We start from the raw sequence: 22,955 nt of genomic DNA on the forward strand, positions 1-22,955 counted from the left end.
TGCTATTGGCTAGACAGATAATTACGTCACCGTCCACAGCAAAAAATCCAAAACATGCCAAACCTGTGTTTGACAGGCAGATGGCAGTATTTCCTAAATTCACATCTTTATAAAACCGTAAAATCGAAATTACAACTCAATCATGTTCATAAAATTTTATTCAAAATTGACAAATTACTCAGATATACACACAAACACAAAGTAGCATAATAACAAGTGCATCTGTCTATCTCTTTGAGCTCCTGTTGTGTTTCCGGATGATGTCGAGGAGGTTGGTCTTGGTGACCATGACATCATCCTCCCCTCTTTGCTTGGCTTTCTGTTTGTCCCTCCTCTGCTGCTCATGGAGGTGGGGGGAGTTGAGAAGCTGGGGGGGCAGCTGGGAACCTGTGGGCTTCACCCGGTTCACCACCTCCAGGAACAGACGCTTGTTGTCGTTGTTGACAAACGTGATGGATGTGCCCCGGTGGCCCAGTCTGCCTGCTCTGCCCACCTGGGAGGAAGGAGTGTAAAAGTCACCCCAGAATGAGTGGCAAATCCCCCCCACCCCCCCCACCTTCATCCATTTGTAGACAATACTAAACAGAAAATATTATTTGCCAGATGCTCCCGCCAAGATGCAAGATGGTATTGTCACAGACAAAAGCACATCAGATTTTCCCATGCACAACAATAGCAAATTTACCCACCTGATGAACATACTCATCCATGTTGGATGGCATGTCAAAGTTGACCACCAATTTGACGTTGACTAGGTCGAGCCCTCTGCCCAGTACGCCAGTGCTGACCACCACTTCAAAGTCCCCTTCAAGTAGACCCTGAGGAGGGGGTATGAAACAGCTTAATGGTATAATACTCTTTATGGAAGTAAACTGCCTTTGCCTAGCTTTTCTGTTTGAGCCATAATAGCCAGACCTGGGCCCGTATTCATAAAGCATCTCGGAGTAGGAGCACTGTTCTAAGATCCATGTCATCTTATTCATTATGATCTTTAGAAGGCTAAACTGATCCTAGTGCAGTGGTAACCAAACTTTTCTGAGTCGAGAACACCGAGTCAAAATGCAGGCCGAGATCTACCGCTCCGATTTCTTTTTAAACATGACTTAAACTTACGCAACATTAACCTATTAAAAAACAGTTATATAGCAATGAGGTTTGTGCAGTAGGTCGGAGTGAGCATAAATTGAAATAATGTGCTTTCTTTATGTTACTGGACTGATGGTTCCTGCACCTGATGGTCAGTCTCAACGAAGGGAGAGGATCAATGGGTCCTCCTCTCACCGTCAGACCTAGTGTGTATGGTACAATACTGTCCAGTAGCCAGGGAAACCCTTTGAACATTCCACTGAATACACCTTGAGGGTCCTACGCAAATGACAACATTTCTTAATAATAATAATAATAATAATAATAATAATAATAATAATATGCCATTTAGCAGACGCTTTTATCCAAAGCGACTTACAGTCATGCGTGCATAAATTTTTTGTGTATGGGTGGTCCCTGGGATCGAACCAACTACCTTGGCGTTACAAGCGCCATGCTCTACCAGCTGAGCTACAGAGGACCACCATTTCTTAATGTTTTGAATCTGTAAATGAAAAATGAGTGTTTCTTATTGGACAAGTCCTGGCACTCCTTCTCTGTTACAGTCTGTCATCTTCCGTTTGGTGCGAATGAATGAAACCTGGCTGCCACAGGCCTTACCTTGAGGATGCGGTTGCGTTCCCACTGGGTCTTGTCTGAGTGCATGGCCACCGTGTTGAGGCCCATGATCTTCTTCACGGCCTCACACAGTAGGTCCGCCCCAAGCTTACAGTCCACAAACACCACCACCGGAGGCTGGTACAGCTTTCCGTCCTGGGTGGGCAAAAACAAAGACAGGTCAATCGTGACAGAAATACACTACATGTCCAAAAGTATGTGGACGCCCGCTCGTCAAACATCTCATTCCAAATTCATGGGCATTAATATTGCTGCAGGGACTTGCTTCCATTCAGCCACAAGAGCATTAGTGAGGTCGGGCACTGATGTTGGGCGATTAGGCTTGGCTCGCAGTCTGCGTTCCAATTCAACCCAAAGGTTTTCGATGGGGCTGAGGTCAGGGCTGAGGTCAGGGCTTTGTCGAGGGCAGTCAAGTTCTTCCACACCGATAGACAAACTTGAGACATCTGTGGCGTTGTGTTGTGTGACAAAACTGCACATTTTAGAGTGGCCTTTTATTGTCCTCAGCACAAGGTGCACCTGTGTAATGATCATGCTGTAAAACAAAATCTGCTTCTTGATACACCACAGCTGTCAGGTGGATGGATTATCTTGGCAAAGGAGGAATGATCAAATTTGTGCAAACCTTTAGAGAAATAAGCTTTTTGTGCGTATGGAACATTTCTGGGATCTTTTATTTCAGCTCATGAAACCAACACTTTACATGTTGCGTTTATATTTTTGTTCAGTGTAATAGAAAAAAAACCTCTGTATTAAAATTGTTGGAAAATAGACAGTGGGTTGCAGGTAAAATATAGGAGTACAAGTCAACATCCCCCTGGATGGTAACGTTGATCTATGCAGTAATGTCATTTCGCCAACGGGTCTGTGAAAGCACAGCATCTTCCCGCTCCCTACCTTATATAGATGGTATGAACCGTTGCTCAGTTTCCTGGAGCGAAGCCATGGCTGAGGGCCCATCCATTTCCTCTGGAGAGAGGGGGGCAGGGCTGCAGCGACTGCTGTCTTAATATGGTCCAGTGGGAGACTAGTCTTCAGGAGCTACTGCAGGAATTCCCATTTGACAGAGCTAAAGAGATTCTCCATAATTTTGTATAATTTTTTGCCAGTAGTTCGGAAAGTAGCACTCACAAGCTAAAAGTGTTCCCAGAAAATTGCGTACAACATCATGTGCTGTGTTGGAATCTTGCTAGCTGTCACTCAAATGCAGAGGGACTGAAGCTCATTGGCTAGAACTTGAATTGCTAGGGGGCTGGCCCACGTGGGGGGGAAATGTAGGAGCACAGCTTCCAGAAAAACAGTCGCTTTCAAACTAGGGATTTTGTGGCTAATTGAGGTAAGACAGTATTTCTGCTGATACATTATGCATGTATGAACTACACATTGACACATCCAGCCCAAAGCGGGAGGTTTAAAAAAAATACTTAGTAGTCGCCAAAGTTTCGGAGCATGTTTTTAATAACACTATACAGAAAATGCCAGTAATTAAGTTATTCATTAAGTAATTCAAATTCCCAAATGAACATTAAATGTAATTTACACCAGGGTCGTGTTCATGAGGCCACGCAACGGAGAACATTTTAAATAATTTTACAACAGAAAACAAAAACAAGTGTTTCTTATTGGACCCTCCCTGTTTCAGTCGGTTTTCTTCCGTTTGCTGCCTAATGAACACAACCCAGTACACTGAAGAAAAACAATTGAAAATCACCTACATTTAAAATCTCAAAGAGCTTCTTCTTCTTGGAGGGCTCCTCCACCCAGAGCACTATCTGGCGGATGTTGGCGCAGGGCTGGTTCTTGTCCCCGATGGCGATACGGACCGGGTCATGGGTCAGTCGGGCCGCCAGCTGCTCTGTGCCCTTGGGGATGGTGGCGGACGTTAGCAGGGTCTGGTGCTCCTCCGTGATGTTCTCCAGAACCTCCAGGACCTGCTGCTGAAAGCCCATCTTCAGCATGGTGTCCGCCTGCACTCCAAATACAAGAGTTAATCAGTCTAAATAAGGTTGATAAGAGGATAAACGATTTGTCTTCCGCTGAACAATGTCAAAATAGTATTACTGGTACACAGGATGGGGGTGTGCCTTTTGCCAACTCTGTCACATTTACATCGATGTGAACACTGAAATGTTGATTAATGTGCACTGTCCCTGTCAAACAAAAGGGCAGGTGCCTTTTTTATTATTTCAAAATGCCTGCATAACAGTGTTCTTAATTGAAATGCTATGAGGAGGAGGCATATTTACCTCATCAACCACCACAACCCTCACTCCATCCAGCTGCACTGCCTTCTGTTTTAGGATCTCCAGAAGTCGTCCTGGGGTAGCAATTATTATCTAGAAAAGCAATTAAGAAGGAGATTATTATCTAGAAGGCAATTAAGAAGGCAATTATTATCTACAAGGCAATTAAGGAGGCGATTATTATCTAGAAGGCAATTAAGGGAAAAACAAATTAAAACTGTGGAGGTCCTTCATTGCAAGGTTATGGAAATGTAATATTGACATACTGTATAACAATGACTTAATATTGCCCAGTACTCTTTTTGAAACATTGACGTAAGATTGTACACTATTGTACAGCATCATGAGAAATGTTCAGGTAACGTTGTACCTTGATGGTGCTCTTGAGGCGGTGGAGCTGTGGGGGCAGGGGCATGCCTCCCACCAGCAGGGCAGTCCTCATGTTGGGTAGGCCTATCACCAGCTCCTTGGCCTGCCTCTCGATCTGGATGGCCAGCTCCCTGGTGGGGGTCAGGATGAGAGCCGCCGGACCCCCGGGACCACCCTCCACTAGCCTCTGGGGTGAAGAAAATATTTATAAACAAAATGAGCTTTTTGGTCTTAGGCATTCTGGTAACTTTCACACATTTTGCAGGTTTTCATTTCTGAAAAAGGCTCCATAAGGATAGGGGTATGGCTAAGGTTTTTAGATCACATTTTTGTGATAATCACACCATCAGGATGCCACAGTCTGCTTCTACCAGACCAATATATAGTTCATTGTATTACATCACTCAAAGCCACATAAAATGCTTATAGGTTAGGTCTACTTGTTTTGCCACATACAGCAGTATACATTCACTTAATGTTTCTTATGGCAAGTGGTAACTATACTTTGCACATAGATAGAATCGAGACAATATTATCATGTTTCTACTGTACAAAGATCCGGCTATTTGCATCCGTTTTTGAATGGCTGTAGACTTTCTCATGGGTATCTGCATAGTATAGCCTATCACTTGAAAGTGTAGCTAAGCTATAGAACATAAATAGGCCTGTGCTTATGAATTACTCATTGCTGTTGCTTCAAGGGGTCCCTAGTGAGGGAATGGATCAAATTGTGTTAACAGCTGTGCTGGATTTTCAAAGTTTAGCCTAGGTACTTATAGCTGAAATAGGTGCCAACAGTGAGGATGCAATACATCAAACTGTTTTAAGTGTTCGTTTTAGAGTCCTTTCTGAGAAACCTTGATGTGCCTTTTTTTGTTTCTCTTTTTGTTCAACTTTAAAGTTCCTCCTTTGTTGCTCAATATTTGTGAAAAAAATAATTCCTGTATTTTTCACAACCATGACACCAAGGCTACCTCAAAGGTAAAACAGTATCATGAGAGATACACTAAGGAGCTTTCAAACAACAACCGAGCCGAGCCTAACAAAGCTGTACTGAGCTGGCCTAGGTAGGTATGTTCCAACGTAGTTGCTGGAACCGTGCTGAAAAGGTACAGTGAGGGAAAAAAGTATTTGATCCCCAGCTGATTTTGTACGTTTGCCCACTGACAAAGAAATTATCAGTCTACAATGTTAATGGTAGGTTTATTTTAACAGTGAGAGACAGAATAACAACAAAAAAATCCAGAAAAATGCATGTCAAAAATGTTACAAATTGATTTGCATTTTAATGAGGGAAATAAGTATTTGACCCCCTCTCAATCAGAAAGACTTCTGGCTCCCAGGTGTCTTTTATACAGGTAACGAGCTGAGATTAGGAGCACACTCTTAAAGGGAGTGCTCGTAATCTCAGCTTGTTACCTGTATAAAAGACACCTGTCCACAGAAGCAATCAATCAATCAGATTCCAAACTCTCCACCATGGCCAAGACCAAAGAGCTCTCCAAGGATGTCAGGGACAAGATTGTAGACCTACACAAGGCTGGAATGGGCTACAAGACCATCGCCAAGCAGCTTGGTGAGAAGGTGACAACAGTTGGTGCGATTATTCGCAAATGGAAGAAACACAAAAGAACTGTCAATCTCCCTCGGCCTGGGGCTCCATGCAAGATCTCACCTCGTGGAGTTGCAATGATCATGAGAACGGTGAGGAATCAGCCCAGAACTACGCGGCAGGATCTTGTCAATGATCTCAAGGCAGCTGGGACCATAGTCACCACAAAAACAATTGGTAACACACTATGCCGTGAAGGACTGAAATCCTGCAGCGCCCGCAAGGTCCCCCTACTCAAGAAAGCACATATACAGGCCCGTCTGCAGTTTGCCAATGAACATCTGAATGATTCAGAGGAGAACTGGGTGAAAGTGTTGTGGTCAGATGAGACCAAAATTGAGCTCTTTGGCATCAACTCAACTCGCCGTGTTTGGAGGAGGAGGAGGAATGCTGCCTATGACCCCATGAACACCATCCCCACCGTCAAACATGGAGGTGGAAACATTATGCTTTGGGGGTGTTTTTCTGCTAAGGGGACAGGACAACTTCACCGCATCAAAGGGACGATGGACAGGGCCATGTACCGTCAAATCTTGGGTGAGAACCTCCTTCCCTCAGCCAGGGCATTGAAAATGGGTCGTGGATGGGTATTCCAGCATGACAATGACCCAAAACACATAGCCAAGGCAACAAAGGAGTGGCTCAAGAAGAAGCACATTAAGGTCCTGGAGTGGCCTAGCCAGTCTCCAGACCTAAATCCCATAGAAAATCTGTGGAGTGAACTGAAGGTTCGAGTTGCCAAACGTCAGTCTTGAAACCTTAATGACTTGGAGAAGATCTGCAAAGAGGAGTGGAACAAAATCCCTCCTGAGATGTGTGCAAACCTGGTGGCCAACTACAAGAAATGTCTGACCTCTGTGATTGCCAACAAGGGTTTTGCCACCAAGTACTAAGTCATGTTTTGCAGAGGGGTCAAATACTTATTTCCCTCATTAAAATGCAAATCAATGTATAACATTTTTTACATGCGTTTTTCTGAATTTATTTGTTGTTATTCTGTCTCTCACTGTTCAAATAAACCTACCATTAAAATTATAGACTGATCATGTCTTTGTCAGTGGGCAAACGTACAAAATCAGCAGGGGATCAAATACTTTTTTCCCCTCACTGTAAACGTGAAAATAACTTTCAGACCCAGCACTGTTCGGTTCTGTGTAATAATTCAGTGTGATAATACAGTGTGATAATAGTCAATACAGCCACAAAACTGTATTTCACTGTACCTCCAAAGCGCACACTACCACTGGCAGCAGAAAGGCCACCGTCTTCCCGGAACCTGTGTCAGCACTGGCAATCACGTCCCTGCCAGCCAAGCCAACGGGCACCATCTGCATCTGAACAGGGGTGGGCGCCTCATACCCTGCCTTCTTCAGGTTGGTACTGAGAGTCGGGGGAAGGTTACATTGCCCAAACTCTATGATGGGCCTGCCCACCTCCCTGCCCTCTGTCACAATGCCCAGCTCCTGCTTTACCCGCTGCACTTGCTCCTCTGTCAACCCAGAGATAAATGCATCTTCCTTGTAGGAATAGTCCTTGTATAAGTCCTCGACACTATTGCCAGCTCTGTCAACAGCTGGCTGTCCACATTGTGAAGTCGTCTTCTCCCCTGTGTCGTCACGGTTAAAGGCATCCTCCCCTGTGCCCATGCCCATTTTAGCCAGGTGACTGGCCTTGCACTCTAGGCTGCACACATCGTTGTCGGTGCTGTCGCAGATGTACTCCCCAAAGCGACTACACATGACACAGATGGGCTCCCCCGGTTCAGGCCATCTCTGGCTCTTTCTGAAGGATTTTACAGGCTCCTCTTCTTCTTCTTCACTGTCCTCTGGGCTGGACTCAGAGGACTGTTGGTCCTCTGGTGCTCGTATAGGACTCCCTGTACCCTGTTCCAGGGTTGGAAGGTGTGTCTCCTGGTAGGCAGGCTTCACCTGTGTCTCAGCGTTCATGTTTGTCTCTTCACTCTCACGGGGAGCTGTAGAGGACGTCTGAAGGCTGGGGTTGGGGGGTTGTCCTGTGCCATCACTGCCTTCCTTCTCTCCCTCCTGGCTCAGCTTGCACTTCTTCTTAAGCACCTGACTTGTGTTGTCTGTTGGTCTCTTCACTTTCAGTGCTCTTGGCATAAACATGTTTCCAAATGATTATCCTTTAGAGCATGAATAGGTGTCACAGACTGTTACGAATACGATAGTCACGATGTCTAAAGTTAATCAAAGACTCTCAGTAATAATGCCACCTGCACAGAGGAGTGGGCATCAGCTAGCCAACGCTAGTAACTTCGGTCCTAGCCAGCTAGCGATACAAAACAACACAGGGTTTTGCCGCAATTACATTGCGATTGAAAGACCGAATCGACAAGCTACCCAACATGATATTAAGACGCAAGTAAACCCACAAAATGAATTATTAATCGCTGGTGAAAACCACAAGATATCGAAGTAAACACCCAAACTATAGCTAGCTAGCGAGCATAAAGCGTCTTGTCCAACGTCGACTCACTCAGAAAGCTGACTCATGTTGATGACGTCTTCAGTCAGTGAAGTGCATGCTGGGTAATGACGTTCAGGCCAAATATTCGGTCACGGCTAGATACAGTTTTTGTCAAATTAACACAAACCCCTTTCCTAACATTAACCTAATTCCTCTAACCTGCTGCGTAAATTCTCCTAACCTGCTACGAAAAGTCAAATGTGACAAAAGCTGTATTCCATCTAGACAAAACCCAAATATCCCCAAGGCAGTAAACCAGAAGGTTTCTGCATCTTTCTCTTCTTCTTTGGGATTTATGGCGAACTACACGCAAAAGGTGTATCGTTGCCACCAACTGAACGGGGTGTGCAAACATTTACTAAAGAAAAGTAAATTCCATACGGGGAAGGGAAAATGTACATTAATCCACGTAAACTTCAACACATGTTTTTTGTATGGATTAGTATCTTTAAAAAATCTAATTTACAATCATGGCAGAAGCAAATTGACATGTTGACATAAAGCTGCACATCACATCAACATGATTTCAATGAATAAAGTTGAATTCAGCTAATTGTATCAATGGTGATACATATTAGGACTACAAATCCACATACTAAAGGAATGAAGCATTATATATACTGTAAATATTTGCAACTGACAATACAAGGCTGACCCACCGCAAATTATTAAGCAAATTCATCTAGGTTGTATCTGCATTTTTGTCAAAATTGAGTTATAGTATCTGAAGATTATGCCTTTGTTAAATGTTTTCATGAAGAAATGGAATGTTGTTTATGGTAGTATCAAGAGGGAATGTTTTAGGTGTAATACCACATACCACAGACAGGGGGTGGGTTGTAGACAGGGGAGACTGGTGATTGGCCAGAAGAGGGGGCAGCAGTGTTTATAAATAGGGGTTAAACGGTGAGACGTTAGAACGAGCATAACAATCTGGCGAGTCGTTCTCCGGACAACGCGTGTCTGTAATTTATGCTGTAACCTCGTGGTATGAATAAAACTTCTAACATGATGCAGCATAACGGACTCTTTGTTGACAGCGATAATTGCCACCATTCATCATATACGACAGAGTTATTGACATAGCCTTGTTCTGTTCAATGTTCTTTACCTATATAGTACTCTAAATACCCCCAATTCATGTTGTTAAGTTCAAAAGAATACAAGATAAAAATTGCTGACCCCATTCAAATCAATGAGGGTTTGGAACTTTAAAGCCAATTATCTCATAAACATATTTTTGCAGATATAATAACCTGATTGTCCCAAACTCTCGATAGACTATTTTATTGGTTAAAGATAGAATGTTTATCTATCCAGGGGTGCATTCTACATATAAACAGACAGAACATAAGCATTTTATTCAAACAAATCAAGCTATGTTTGCGATGCGTAGATTAGGTGCAATTCCTAGTAAACGTATGCTGTCCTATTTTGTATGTGGTGCAGAAGTTGCTGGATGGAAAGCGCACGCGCAACAGTGAAGCTCTTTCATATCAACAGTGCGGCAGGAGAACCGCAACAAGCGAGGAAAAGCAGGTGAACCCGTTTGCGTTTGAAAACAAAGACTTGAATGGGAATGGGAATGTTTTTTCTCTCTATCTGAAGAAAATATGTGAGATTCTTCTGAAATAGGCTGACAGCTATTCGGTGAACCCCATTTCAACTGGGGCGTTTTCAATACGCCGATTCTGTTGCAAAACTTTTCTTAAACGTTTGCAAATGGAACCAAACGGGGAGGGACCTACCTGAATATGTCTAATAGAAACTCTCCGTTTGTTCTAATGATTACACCCCAGGTAGCAGCAGAATGGATGAAAAATACAGGGAGAGACGCTGATTCCACTATTCATATTGACTTAAAGGAGTAAGACAATACCATACCTATGGCTTGCAGTCAACCCTCCATGCCTCCTCCAACGAATTGTACATTTACATAGGCACTGAAGGCTGGCAAATCAAGTAACATTTGGTGTATTCAATTCCTTTGGTGGGATGTTATCGACTTCTATTGCTACATAGTCATCATTGGGTTGTCGACGGCTGTTGACACTTCATGGTGTTATGATGGGAGAAGTCACAGACGCCAGGGAAATTAAAAATACCTTAATTGTTCCCGCAATAAAGTCTTCTGATCATTATGATTTTTCTCGAGCAAAATTGCGCTGTAGCCTCACATGGCTGGTGGCCAAAGCATTTGGGACAGGTAGGTGGTGCTCTGTTATAAATGCATGGTTTAAACGTTTAGTTTGACAATAATTACATCTGTTTGTTTTGCAAACACATTTGTCAACAATGTGGCTATTTCCCTCTGCAATATTATCGCTCAGCTATACAAATAACAACACACACATCATTCAAGCTTGCAAGATATGCATTATTAAAGTGCAATTTATTTGTATGTAGTATTTATATAAATACATTTTAAACCACTTTAGATTCCCCAAGAGGAGAAGTATCCTTCCAAAACACACCGTTCCCAAATAGACCTTTTGCTAATTAAGAACAGTTGCATGATCAATTCCTATCTAGTTCAGTTCAGTGGCAGTGGGCTATAAACATGAGGGTGTGAAGTGAAGCAATGCCACACATTCTGGACGTATCCTGCTTGAGGGCTGTGACTCTGAGAATGACAGGCCCACTCCATAATGTCAGACCTTGATGGCTGGTGATGCCATCTTACATTCACTATCACATGGTTATAGTTGTTACCATGGTTATCAGTAAGCCTTTCTATAGTAGGAAAATGTGACTCATATTATGTATAACCGAAAATGATATGTTTAGGTACTAGGGTTCACATTGGTGGCTATATCTACAGTAGACTTACGTATTAGCCTCAGACGTATTAGCCTCAAATGTGACTCTATCACCATAGTAACAAATAGCAGAGTAGGGATAGTCATGTTTGGATAGCCATTAGGTTCTTCAACAAAGACAGCAGTTGTTTTATTTATGTGGTGGTAATATAAATTCATTTAGATATAAATTATAATTTGAACACAAACCTTTGTCACTCTTTAGGGGGTTGAACAGACCATGATATATCCATAAGATGTGAATCATCGCAACCCAAATGTTTTCCACCTCACCCCATCACTGATGACCAGAATAGAGACCTCCTGACTCATCTGTGAAGCAAGGCCCAGCTCAATGATGTGGAATGTAGCTTTAAGCTGGTCAAGTGGTACTTTAGGGGCTGGTTTCCCGGATACAGATTGAGAGTAGGCTTGGACTAAAAAGCATGTAAATCGAGATTCTCCACTGAAAGTGCATTTTAGTCAAGGCTTAATCTGTGCCTGGGAAGCTGGCTCTAGGGGTCTTTTCGATACATTTTAATTACTGCACCTTGAGTTTCATTCCAAGACATGTAGTATTGCTATAAACCTAGTAGTCAAGGAGACAATACGTGACCTTTGAAAGCAGTTCTAACAGCACATGTTCTGGGAGAAAATACTTCATATCTTTATACTCTCTTATTTGATCCGTTTTGATCCTTGGTTTTGTTTTGGGTTTGGAAATAGCCAGCAGTTTGCCAAAGGAGGATTGTGTTTTAGCCTACTCAGTGTACTCAAGCCGACTGTTTACTAAGCAGTTTGCAAAAGGATGATTGTGTTGTAGCCTACTCAATGTACTCAAGCCTACTGTTTACTAAGCAGTTTGCCTAAAGGAGGATTGTGTTGTATAACCTACTCCGTGTACTCAAGCCTACTGTTTACTAAGTTAAAGGCCATAGAGCAGAGGCAGAGAGTACTTTGCTGAAGGGCACAAAAAATAGTACACTACACCGTCCGCTGACTGATGCAAGACAATTAATTATGTTTCATGTCCTCATTGTGCTTTGAAATAGCCGGTCTTATCAAATATGTACGCTAATATTGTTATTTTGGTTCATTTATTTACGTCTGTAGCATTTGCACCGGGTTAGCATCAAAGCTGAAGGTGTCAAATGTAAGGAGGTGTATGGAGTCTGAATGTCTCCTCAGATACAAAGCTAATGTCTGATATGAGACTTTAATAGTTGGACCAGTTAAGATATAATAACCAATGTGCAGTAACGTAACTTTTGATATGTAGTAAGATGATAGAAGTTGTAAAGATACAGTGTATTCAGACCCCTTGACTTTTTCTACATTTTGTTACGTTACAGCCTTATTCTAAAATGTATAAAATTATTATTTTCCCTCATCAATCTACACAAAATACCACATAATGACAAAGCGAAAACAGGTATTTAGAAATGTAAACAAAACATAAATACCTTATTTACATAAGTAATCAGACCCTTTGCTATGAGACTCGAAATTGAGATCAGGTGCATCCTATTTCCATTGATCATCCTTGAGATGTTTCTACAACTTGATTGGAGTCCACCTGTGGTAAATTAAATTGATTGGACATGATTTGGAAAGGCACACACCTGTCTATATAAGGTCCCACAGTTGACAGTGCATGTCAGAGCAAAAACCAAGCCATGAGGTCGAAGGAATTATCCGTAGAGCTCCCGAGACAGGATTATGTCGAGGCACAGATCTGGGGAAGGGTACCAAAACATTTCTGCAGCATTGAAGGTCCCCAAGAACACAGTGGCCTCCATCATTCTTAAATGGAAGAAGTATGGAACCACCAAGACTCTTACTAGAGCTGGCCGCCTGGCTAAACTGAGCAATCGGGGTAGAAGGACCTTGGTCAGTGAGGTGACCAAAAACCCGATGGTCACTCTGACAGAGCTCCAGAGTTTCTCTGTGGAGATGGGAGAACCTTCCAGAAGGACAACCATCTCTGCAGCACTCCACAAATCAGGCCTTTATGGTAGAGTGGCCAGACGGAAGCCACTCCTCAGTAAAATAAAGATGACAGCCCACTTGGAGTTTGCCAAAAGGCACCTAAAGGACTCTCAGACCATGAGAAACAAGATTCTCTGGTGTGATGAAACCAAGAATGAAGTCTTTGGCCTGAATGCCAAGCGTCAAGTCTGGAGGAAACCTGGCACCATCCCTACAGTGAAGCATGGTGGTGGCAGCATCATACTGTTTCCTGGCGCTGACGGAAACATGGATTACCACTGAAAACACTGCTACTCCTACTGCTCTCTCCTCGTCTGACCATGTGTTCTCGCATACCCCGAGAGCATCTGGTCAGAGGGGTGGTGGCACAGGAATCCTCATCTCTCCCAAGTGGTCATTCTCAATTTTTCCCCTAACCCATCTGTCTATCTCCTCATTTGAATTCCACGCTGTCACAGTCACTAGCCCATTTAAGCTTAATATCCTTGTCATCTATCGCCCTCCAGGTTCCCTTGGAGAGTTCATCAATGAGCTTGACGCCTTGATAAGTTCCTTTCCTGAGGATGGCTCACCCTTCACAGTTTTGGGGGATTTCAACCTCCCCTACGTCTACATTTGACTCATTTCTCTCTGCCTCCTTCTTTCCACTCCTCTCCTCTTTTGACCTCACCCTCTCACCGTCCCCCTACTCACAAGGCAGGCAATACGCTTGACTTCATCTTTACTAGATGTTGCTCTTCTACTAATCTCACTGCAACTCCCCTCCATGTCTCCGACCACTACTTTGTATCCTTTTCTCTCTCGCTCTCCTCCAACACTACTCACTCTGCCCCTACACAGATGGTAACGCGCCGCCGCAACCTTCGCTCTCTCTCTCCCACTACTCTCTCCTCTTCCATCCTATCATCTCTTCCCTCTGCTCAATCCTTCTCCCTCCAATCTCCTGATTCTGCCTCCTCAACCCTCCCTCCTCTCCTCCCTTTCTGCATCCTTTGACTCCCTGTGTCCCCTATCCTCCCGGCCGGCTCGGTCCTCCCCTCCAGCTCCGTGGCTTGATGACTCATTGCGAGCTCACAGAACAGAGCTCCGGGCAGCTGACCGGAAATGGAAGAAAACTAAACTCCCTGCCCGACCTGGCATCTTTTCACTCCCTCCTCTCTACATTTTCTTCATCTGTTTCTGCTGCTAAGGCCACTTTCTACCACTCTAAATTCCAAGCATCTGCCTCTAACCCTAGGAAGCTCTTTGCCACATTCTCCTCACTGCTGAATCCTCCCCCCCACCCCCCCCTCCCTCTCTGTGGATGACTTCGTCAACCACTTTGAAAAGAAGGTTGACGACATCCGATCCTCGTTTGTTATGTCTAATGACACTGCTGGTCCTGCTCACACTGCCCTACCCTATGCTTTGACTTCTTTCTCCCCTCTCTCTCCAGATAAAATCTTGCGACTAGTGACTGCAGGCCGCCCAACAACCTGCCCGCTTGACCCCCTCCTCTCTTCTCCAGACCATCTCCGGTGACCTTCTCCCCTACCTCACCTCGCTGATCAACTCATCCTTGACCGCTGGCTATGTCCCTTCCGTCTTCAAGAGAGCGAGAGTTGCTCCCCTTCTCAAAAAAACAACACACGATCCCACTGATGTCAACAACTACAGACCAGTATCCCTTCTTTCTTTTCTTTCCAAAACTATTGAGCGTGCCGTCTTTAGCCAACTCTCTTGCTATCTCTCTCAGAATGACCTTCTTGATCCAAACCAGTCAGGTTTCAGGACTGGTCATTCAACTGAGACTGCTCTTCTCTGTGTCACGGAGGCTCTCCGCGCTGCTAAAGCTAACTCTCTCTCCTCTGCTCTTGTCCTTCTAGACCTGTCTGCTGCCTTTGATACTGTGAACCATCAGATCCTCCTCTCCACCCTCTCCGAGCTGGGCATCTCCGGCGCGGCTCACTCCCTGGATTGCGTCCTACCTGACCGGTCGCTCCTACCAAGTGGCGTGGCGAGAAGCTGTCTCCGCACCACGTGCTCTCACCACTGGTGTCCCCAGGGCTCAGTTCTAGGCCCTCTCCTTTTCTCCCCTATACACCAAGTCACTTGGCTCTGTCATATCCTCACATGGCCTCTCCTATCATTGCTACGCTGACGATACACAACTAATCTTCTCCTTTCCCCCCTTCTGATAACCAGGTGGCGAATCGCATCTCTGCATGTCTGGCAGACATATCAGTATGGATGACGGATCACCACCTCAAGCTGAACCCTGGCAAGACGGAGCTGCTCTTCCTCCCGGGGAAGGACTGCCCGTTCCATGATCTCGCCATCATGGTTGACAACTCCGTTGTGTCCTCCTCCCAGAGTGCGAAGAGCCTTGGCGTGACCCTGGACAACACCCTGTCGTTCTCCGCTAACATCAAGGCGGTGACCCGATCCTGCAGGTTCATGCTCTACAACATTCGGAGAGTACGACCCTGCCTTACACAGGAAGCGGCACAGGTCCTAATCCAGGCACTTGTCATCTCCCCGTCTGGATTACTGCAACTCGCTGTTGGCTGGGCTCCCTGCCTGTGCCATTAAACCCCTACAACTCATCCAGAATGCCGCAGCCCGTCTGGTGTTCAACCTTCCCAAGTTCTCTCACGTCAACCCCCTCCTCCGCACACTCCACTGGCTTCCAGTTGAAGCTCGCATCCGTTACAAGACCATGGTGCTTGCCTATGGAGCAGTGAGGGGAACGGCACCTCCGTACCTTCAGGCTCTGATCAGTCCCTACACCCAAACGAGGGCATTGCGTTCATCCACCTCTGGCCTGCTGGCTCCCTTCCTCTGCGGAAGCATAGTTCCCGCTCAGCCCAGTCAAAACTGTTCGCTGCTCTGGCACCCCAATGGTGGAACAAGCTCCCTCACGACGCCAGGACAGCGGAGTCACTCACCACCTTCCGGAGACATTTGAAACCCCACCTCTTTAAGGAATACCTGGGATAGGATAAAGTAATCCTTCTACCCCCAAAAAAAAAAAAAAAACTAACAAAAAAAAAAAAAATATTGTAAAGTGGTTATCCCACTGGCTATAGGGTGAATGCACCAATTTGTAAGTCGCTCTGGATAAGAGCGTCTGCTAAATGACGTAAATGTAAATGATATTTTTCAGCGGCAGGGACTGGGAGACTAGTCAGGATTGAGGGAAAGATGAACAGAGCAAAGTACAGAGAGATCCTTGATGAAAACCTGCTCCAGAGCACTCAGGACCTCAGACTGGGGTGAAGGTTTACCTTCCAACCGGACAATGACCCTAAGCACAAAGCCAAAACAACGCAGGAGTGGCTTGGGGACAAGTCTCTGAATGTCCTTGAGTGGCCCAGCCAGAGCCCGGACTTGAACCCGATCGAACATCTCTGGAGAGACCTGAAATAAGCTGTGCAGCAACGCTCCCCATCCAACCTGACAGAGCTTGAGAGGATCTGCAGAGAAGAATGGGAGAAACTCCCCAAATAAAGGTGTGCCAAGCTTGTAGCGTCATACCCAAGAAGACTGGAGGCTGTAATCGCTGCCAAAGGTGCTTCAACAAAGTACTGAGTAAAGGGTCTGAATACTTATGTAAATTAGATATTTCCATTTTTATTTTGTATAAATTTGCAAACATTTCTAAAAACCTGTTTTTGCTTTGTCATAATGGGGTATTGTGTGTAGATTGATGAGAACAAAAAATAAGGATGTAACATAACAAAATGTGGAAAAAGTCAAGGAGTCTGAATACTTTCCAAATGTGCTGTGTCCCTCCATCATATAGTTCCTACACAACATTTAACACGCTTTTGTCCTACTGACTTTTTTACATGTTTTGTTATTTAGCAGACGCTCTTATAAAGAGCAACTTACAGTAGTGAGGACATACATTTACGTACTTTTTCATACTGGTCCCCCGCGGGAATGGAACCCACAATGGTCTACGTTGACCATTAGATCTGGAAAAGAAGATAGCCAGATGTGTTTTGGGAGACTTGCATAAGCACTCCTAAAACCACTGCGCTTTGAATCTAGCACAACTTCAACAAGACATCTGTTTCGTATTCCTTTGACTAACTGAACAGATCATCTTGTCTAGCTGCTATTCATAAAGACCAACACAGATATACACACTGTAGCATAGTAGAACAGTCAAGCATATCCTCATACATGAGGACACTCAGTACAACCTTATTCTGTTTTTGAGTGGAACATCTCTTTATTTAATTTCACCAATTGATTGGGGCTGTATGTATCAAGCGCCTCAGAGAAGATCAAGTCCCCTTTATCCTTGTTATTTGATTCATTGTGATCTAAAAGTCAACACTGATCCTGAATCAGCACTCCTACTTTGAGACACCTTGATACAAACGGCCCCTGACCAAGAGTGATGCAGTTGGATTCAGGCTGCAGACAGACAGCATATTCTACTGCAGTTTCCAGTGAGCCGATTAGGTTTTGTTGCTCTGTAATATTGGAAAATACACTACATGAGCTTCTGACCAGATCCTCCATGTACTGTATTTTCAATTGGGTCTGAACGAAATGGGATGATTCCAAAAATACTGTCTCTCTCGTTCCCAGAGGTAGAGAGGCAGAGCTGGTCTTCAGATCCCAGCGTATACTGTTACCGCTCAGAATACTTTCGGGGACACATAAGCAATTAAGCAGAGCTTGAGCGCATACACAAATATACACACACACATGCAGAGAGAATTAATCTGGAATATGGAATATATCAGATTTCGGTGTTGTCTGATTGCAACGGTAACCTGTGTGGAACATAATATGCAGTTCTGCTCTGCACTTGAGGTAAGAGGACAGAGACCTGAGGACTTGACTCTGACTCTTCCTTTTAGACTTGAGATAAGACAGGACAGAGACTTGAGGACTTGACTCAGACTCATCCTTTTAGACTTGAGATAAGACAGGACAGAGACTTGAGGACTTGACTCAGAATCATCCTGTTAGACTTGAGATAAGACAGGACAGAGACTTGAGGACTTGACTCAGAATCATCCTGTTAGACTTGAGATAAGACAGGACAGAGACTTGAGGACTTGACTCAGACTCGTCCTGTTAGACTTGAGGACAGAGACTTGAGGACTTGACTCAGACTCGTCCAGCTCTTTGGGAGCCACGTCCACCCCTCTGATTGGTCCTCTGTTGGTCAGTTGGGTTCTTCTCAAGGTGTAGGCCAAGGAGTTGCCCCAAATATAACCACTGAGTCATTCCACCTCAAAAAGCACATGAGGATTTCGACACCCACCATCTCAGATTGTTCTGAAATCATTTCTGTAGGTAGAAACAATTAAGATTAGCATTCCTGAAGCATTATTTTGTTGATATATAATTTAATCTCTGAGAAATCAAGCTAATGGATTGCACCCAAATTGGCCATTTCTAATTTATAGGATTCATATAATCTACCACAAATATAATACCTAACATTCGATTTGGACAATCAGTTATTTTCTTTGCAACTTTGGTTAGAAAACCAATAGCTTTTGCTCATGATTAAATAAATGGTGTGCTCAATTGTGTGGTCAATCCAGTCCTCAATGAAAGCAATTCAGTAACCTAGTGCTTCAACCCAACTCTCCTTGAATAGTCCAACAAATGGCAGCTCTCTGAGAGGGCTATCTTTATGGTGCAATTCTCATATGAAGACTTTTCCTACAAGCTCAAACTTTGATGGAGAAATGAGCTAGTGACTAAAATGTTGTGGCAAACCTAATAAAATAATACAATTATAAAGCATTGCATGGCTGTCGAATGTTTTTCAATACAATTATTAGAAAACATCTCTATATGTAGTTAGATTAGTGATATATTTACCATTAAACCCAACCCAATACCATTGCCATTACAAAACACTAAACACTGTGTATTTGGGACTTTTACCATTGAAGACCATGAAGACCATTAGAGACCATAACATTGAAACCATTAGAAATTATGTAGCCTAATGGTTTGCTTGTTCACCAGGAATGGTGAATTTTTTGGGCCTTCCTTTGACACCGCCTAGTATAGAGGTCCTAGATGGCAGGAAGCTTGGCCCCAGTGATGTATTGGGCCGCACGCACTACCCTCTGTAGCGCCTTACGGTTGGATGCCGAGCAGTTGCCATACCAGGCGGTGATGCAACCGGTCAGTATGCTCTCAATGGTGCAGTTGTATAACTTTTTGAGGATCTGGGGACCCATGCCAAATCCTCCTCCTCCTGAGGGGGAATAGGCTTTGTCGTGCCCTCTTCACGACTGTCTTGGTGTGCTTGGACCATGATAGGTTGTTGGTGATGTGGACACCAAGGAACTTGAAACTCTCGACCCGTTCCACTACAGCACCTTCGATGTGAATGGGAGCGTGTTTGGCCCTCCTTTTCCTGTAGTCCACGATCATCTCCTTTGTCTTGTTCACGTTGAGGGAGAGGTTGTTGTCCTGGCACTACACGGCCAGGTCTCTGACCTCCTCCCTATAGGTTGTCTCATCGTTGTCGATGATCTGGCCTACCACTGTTGTGTCGTCGGCAAACGTAATGATGGTGTTGGAGTCGTGCCTGGCCATGTAGTCATGGGTGAACAGGGAGTACAGGAGGGGACTGAGCACGCACCCGAGGGGCCCCCGTGTTGAGGATCAGTGTGGCAGATGTGTTGTTACCTACCCTTACCACCCGTCAGGAAGTCCAGGATCCAGTTGAAGAGGGAGGTGTTTAGTCCCAGGGTCCTTAGCTTAGTGATGAGCTTTGAGAGCACTATGGTGTTGAACGCTGAGCTGTAGTCAATGAATAGCATTCTCACGTAGGTGTTCCTCTTGTCCAGGTGGGAAAGGGCAGTGTGGAGTGCAATAGAGATTGCATAATCTGTGGATCTGTTGGGGCGATATACGAATTGGAGTGGGTCTAGGGTTTCTGGGATGATGGTGTTGATGTGAGCCATGACCAGCCTTTCAAAGCACTTCATGGCTGCAGAAGTGAGTGCTACGGGTCGGTAGTCATTTAGGCAGGTTATCTTAGTGTTCTTGGGCACGGGGACTATGGTGGTCTGCTTGAAACATTTTTGGTATTACAGACTCAGTCACTTGCCAGTTGGTCAGTGCATGCTCGGAGTACACGTCCTGGTAATTCGTCTGACCCCGCGGCCTTGTGAATGTTGACCTGTTTAAATTCTTGCTCACATCGGCTACGGAGAGCGTGATCACACAGTCGTCCGGAACAGCTGGTGCTCTCATGCTAGTCTTACTCACATCGGCTAGTGAGTGCTTGTTGTAACGCTGAGTGGAAATAGGAAGAATGCGCATTTTATGGCTTATAAAAGTGTTAAATACAAAGTGTTGACAGTGCTGAGTAAGAACTTAAACATGAACTCACCCATAAAAACAACATTTGTTGACAGTTTCTCTCTAGTCATGGTTTTGAAATCTCAGTGTCAACTTTGCTGTAGCTTTCTTTTATTCCTGCTATGTTACTGCAGACACAGTCATCTGAGCCATCCGATTGGCCAGCGGTAGGCCTATAGTGCACTTGATTTGCTCTCTGGGCCCGCCGGGAAGGCAGAGTTTGTACCTTCAGACACATGAAATGGTTCAAAATGGCAACAGTTGGCATACCCGGCGCGCAGGGCAGCTGAATCATGTGCACCTACTGCCAACAGCCCGAGACGACGACAACAACAACAAATAGGAACACAAGGCTTTATCGTTGTTGTTTTTTACAAAAATGTTTGGCGATCGACTAGGAATGCCTTGGAGATGCGATCAACCGGTTGTTGACCACTGCTCTAGAAAATTGAGTGAAGTTAAATCTCGTGCTTCTCTCTGTGGGCTGATATTTCTGTGCAGCAGTCCCGGGGAAACGGCGTGGCAGTCTCGGGGCTAAGCGCCCGCAGCTTAGAGGGAACATTGCTCAACATCCAATTTGGACCAAACTTCTTCCTAGAAAGATGAGGAATCCAATAAAATAGTAAAAAGCCACCCACGGACCCCCCACCCCCCACACCAATCCCATCCCAACAACCAGCTTCATCAGTAAGTGCATTGACGACATCGTCCCCACAGTGAGCGTACATACCCCAACCAGAAGCCATGGATTACAGGCAACATCCGCACCAAGCTAAAGGCTAGAGCTGCCGCTTTCAAGGAGTTGGACACTAATCAGGACGCTTATAAGAAATCCCGCTATGTCCTCAGACGAACCAACAAACAGGCAAAGCGTCAATACAGGACTAAGATTGAATCCTACTATACCGGCTCTGACACTCGTTGAATGTGGCAGGGCTTGCAAACTATTATGGACTACAAAGGGAAACCCAGCCGCAAGCTGCCCAGTGACACGAGCCTACCAGACGAGCTAAATGCCTTTTATGCTCGCTTCGAGGCAAGCAACACTGAAGCATGCATTAGAGCACCAGCTGTTCCGGACGACTGTGTGATCATGCTCTCCATAGCCAATGTGAGCAAGACCTTTAAACAGGTCAACATTCACAAGGGGGCCGTGGGGCCAGACGGATTACCAGGAGGTTTATTCAGAGCATGCAACCAACTGGCAAGTGTCTTCACTGACATTTTCACCCTCTCCCTAACCGAGTCTGTAATACCTACATGTTTCAAGCAGACCACCATAGTCCCTGTGCCCAAGAACGCGAAGGTAACCTGCCTAAAAGGACTGAGCACGCCGCCATTCTCATCGACGGGCCTATAGTGGAACAGGTTGAGCGCTTCAAGTTCCTTGGTGTCGACATTACCAACAAACTTTAATTGTCCAAACACACCAAGACAGTCGTGAAGAGGGCCTATTCCCCCTCAGGAGACTGAAAAGATTTGGCATGGGTCCGCAGTCCTCAAAAAGTTTTACAGCTGCACCATCGAGAGCATCCTGACTGGTTGCACCACCGCCTGGTATGGCAACTGCCCGGCCTCCGACCGCAAGGCACTACAGAGGGTAGTGCGTACGGCCCAGTACATCACAGGGGCCAAGCTTCCTGCCATCCAGGACCTTTATACCAGGCGGTGTCAGAGGAAGGCCCTAAAAATTGTCAAAGACTCCAACCACCCTAGTCATAGACTGTTCTCTCTGCTACCGCACGGCAAGTGGTACCGGTGCGCCAAGCCTAGGTCCAAAAGGCTTCTTAACAGCTTCTACCCCCAAGCCATAAGACTCCTGAACAGCTAATCATGGCTACCCAGACTATTTGCATTGTCCCCCTCACCCCACCCCACTCCACCCCCTCTTTTACGCTGCTGCTACTCTGTTTATTATCTATGCGTAGTCACTTTAACTATACCCACATGTACATATTACCTCAATTACCTCGACTAACCAGTGCCCCCGCACATTGACTCTGTGCAGGTACCCCCTGTATATAGCCTCCCTACTGTTATTTTATTTTACTGCTGCTCTTTAATTATTATTATTTTTTACTTATCTATTTTTTACTTAACACTAATTTGTCTTAAAACTGCATTGTTGGTTAAGGGCTTGTAAGTAAGTATTTCACTGTAAGGTCTACACCTGTTGTATTCGGCGCATGTGGAAAATATAATTGATTTGATTTGCAGCAGTAATGAATGAGTAGGAAAGTCTATCTATAGGCTTGCATTGTTATTATTAGCAGCTTGGGTCTTTTTTTAATATCTAGGAATATTTCACTTTCTCTGTTCATAGGAGTAACAACATGAATTTGTGCATGAGGCAGAAATAATGCGGTGCGACTCGAGTTTCGCCATCAGCTGGAA

The 22,955-nt window shown here is 44.8% G+C and overlaps 2 protein-coding genes across 8 annotated transcripts in view; one reads left to right on the forward strand and one right to left on the reverse strand.

Annotated features, from left to right (window-relative positions):
* Positions 1–140: 140 nt before the first annotated feature.
* Positions 141–8,472, reverse strand: LOC121576498 (probable ATP-dependent RNA helicase DDX59). Its single transcript, XM_041889678.1, has 7 exons — positions 7,173–8,472; positions 4,339–4,524; positions 3,972–4,061; positions 3,441–3,692; positions 1,708–1,860; positions 690–818; positions 141–493 (listed from the first exon to the last, which is right to left on the reverse strand). Exons 1-7 carry the CDS (start codon positions 8,073–8,075, stop codon positions 227–229), a joined length of 1,980 nt encoding a protein of 659 aa, XP_041745612.1. The 5' UTR covers positions 8,076–8,472; the 3' UTR covers positions 141–226.
* Positions 8,473–9,922: 1,450 nt separating this feature from the next.
* The window catches only part of LOC121576499 (calmodulin-regulated spectrin-associated protein 2), a 109,591-nt gene continuing 96,558 nt past the window's right edge, over positions 9,923–22,955 (forward strand). For all 7 annotated transcript variants that reach the window (XM_041889679.2, XM_041889682.2, XM_041889681.2 and 4 more), the window contains exon 1: positions 9,923–10,642. In XM_041889679.2, coding sequence (XP_041745613.2) covers positions 10,501–10,642 — 142 coding nt within the window. In that variant the 5' untranslated portion in view covers positions 9,923–10,500. The remainder of the gene's footprint in view (positions 10,643–22,955) is intronic.

Source organism: Coregonus clupeaformis, chromosome 11, assembly GCF_020615455.1.
Source record: "Coregonus clupeaformis isolate EN_2021a chromosome 11, ASM2061545v1, whole genome shotgun sequence".
NCBI classification, from domain to species: Eukaryota; Metazoa; Chordata; class Actinopteri; order Salmoniformes; family Salmonidae; genus Coregonus; species Coregonus clupeaformis.

Bases quoted from the DNA above. Each gene is read 5' to 3' on its own strand.
- LOC121576498 (XM_041889678.1), bottom strand. From the start codon at position 8,075: ATGTTTATGCCAAGAGCACTGAAAGTGAAGAGACCAACAGACAACACA. The intron at 1,861-3,440 runs GTAGGTGATTTT...TTGCCCACCCAG, and splicing joins AGCTCTTTGAGATTTTAAAT to GACGGAAAGCTGTACCAGCC. The intron at 494-689 runs GTGGGTAAATTT...CCTTCCTCCCAG, and splicing joins TGGATGAGTATGTTCATCAG to GTGGGCAGAGCAGGCAGACT.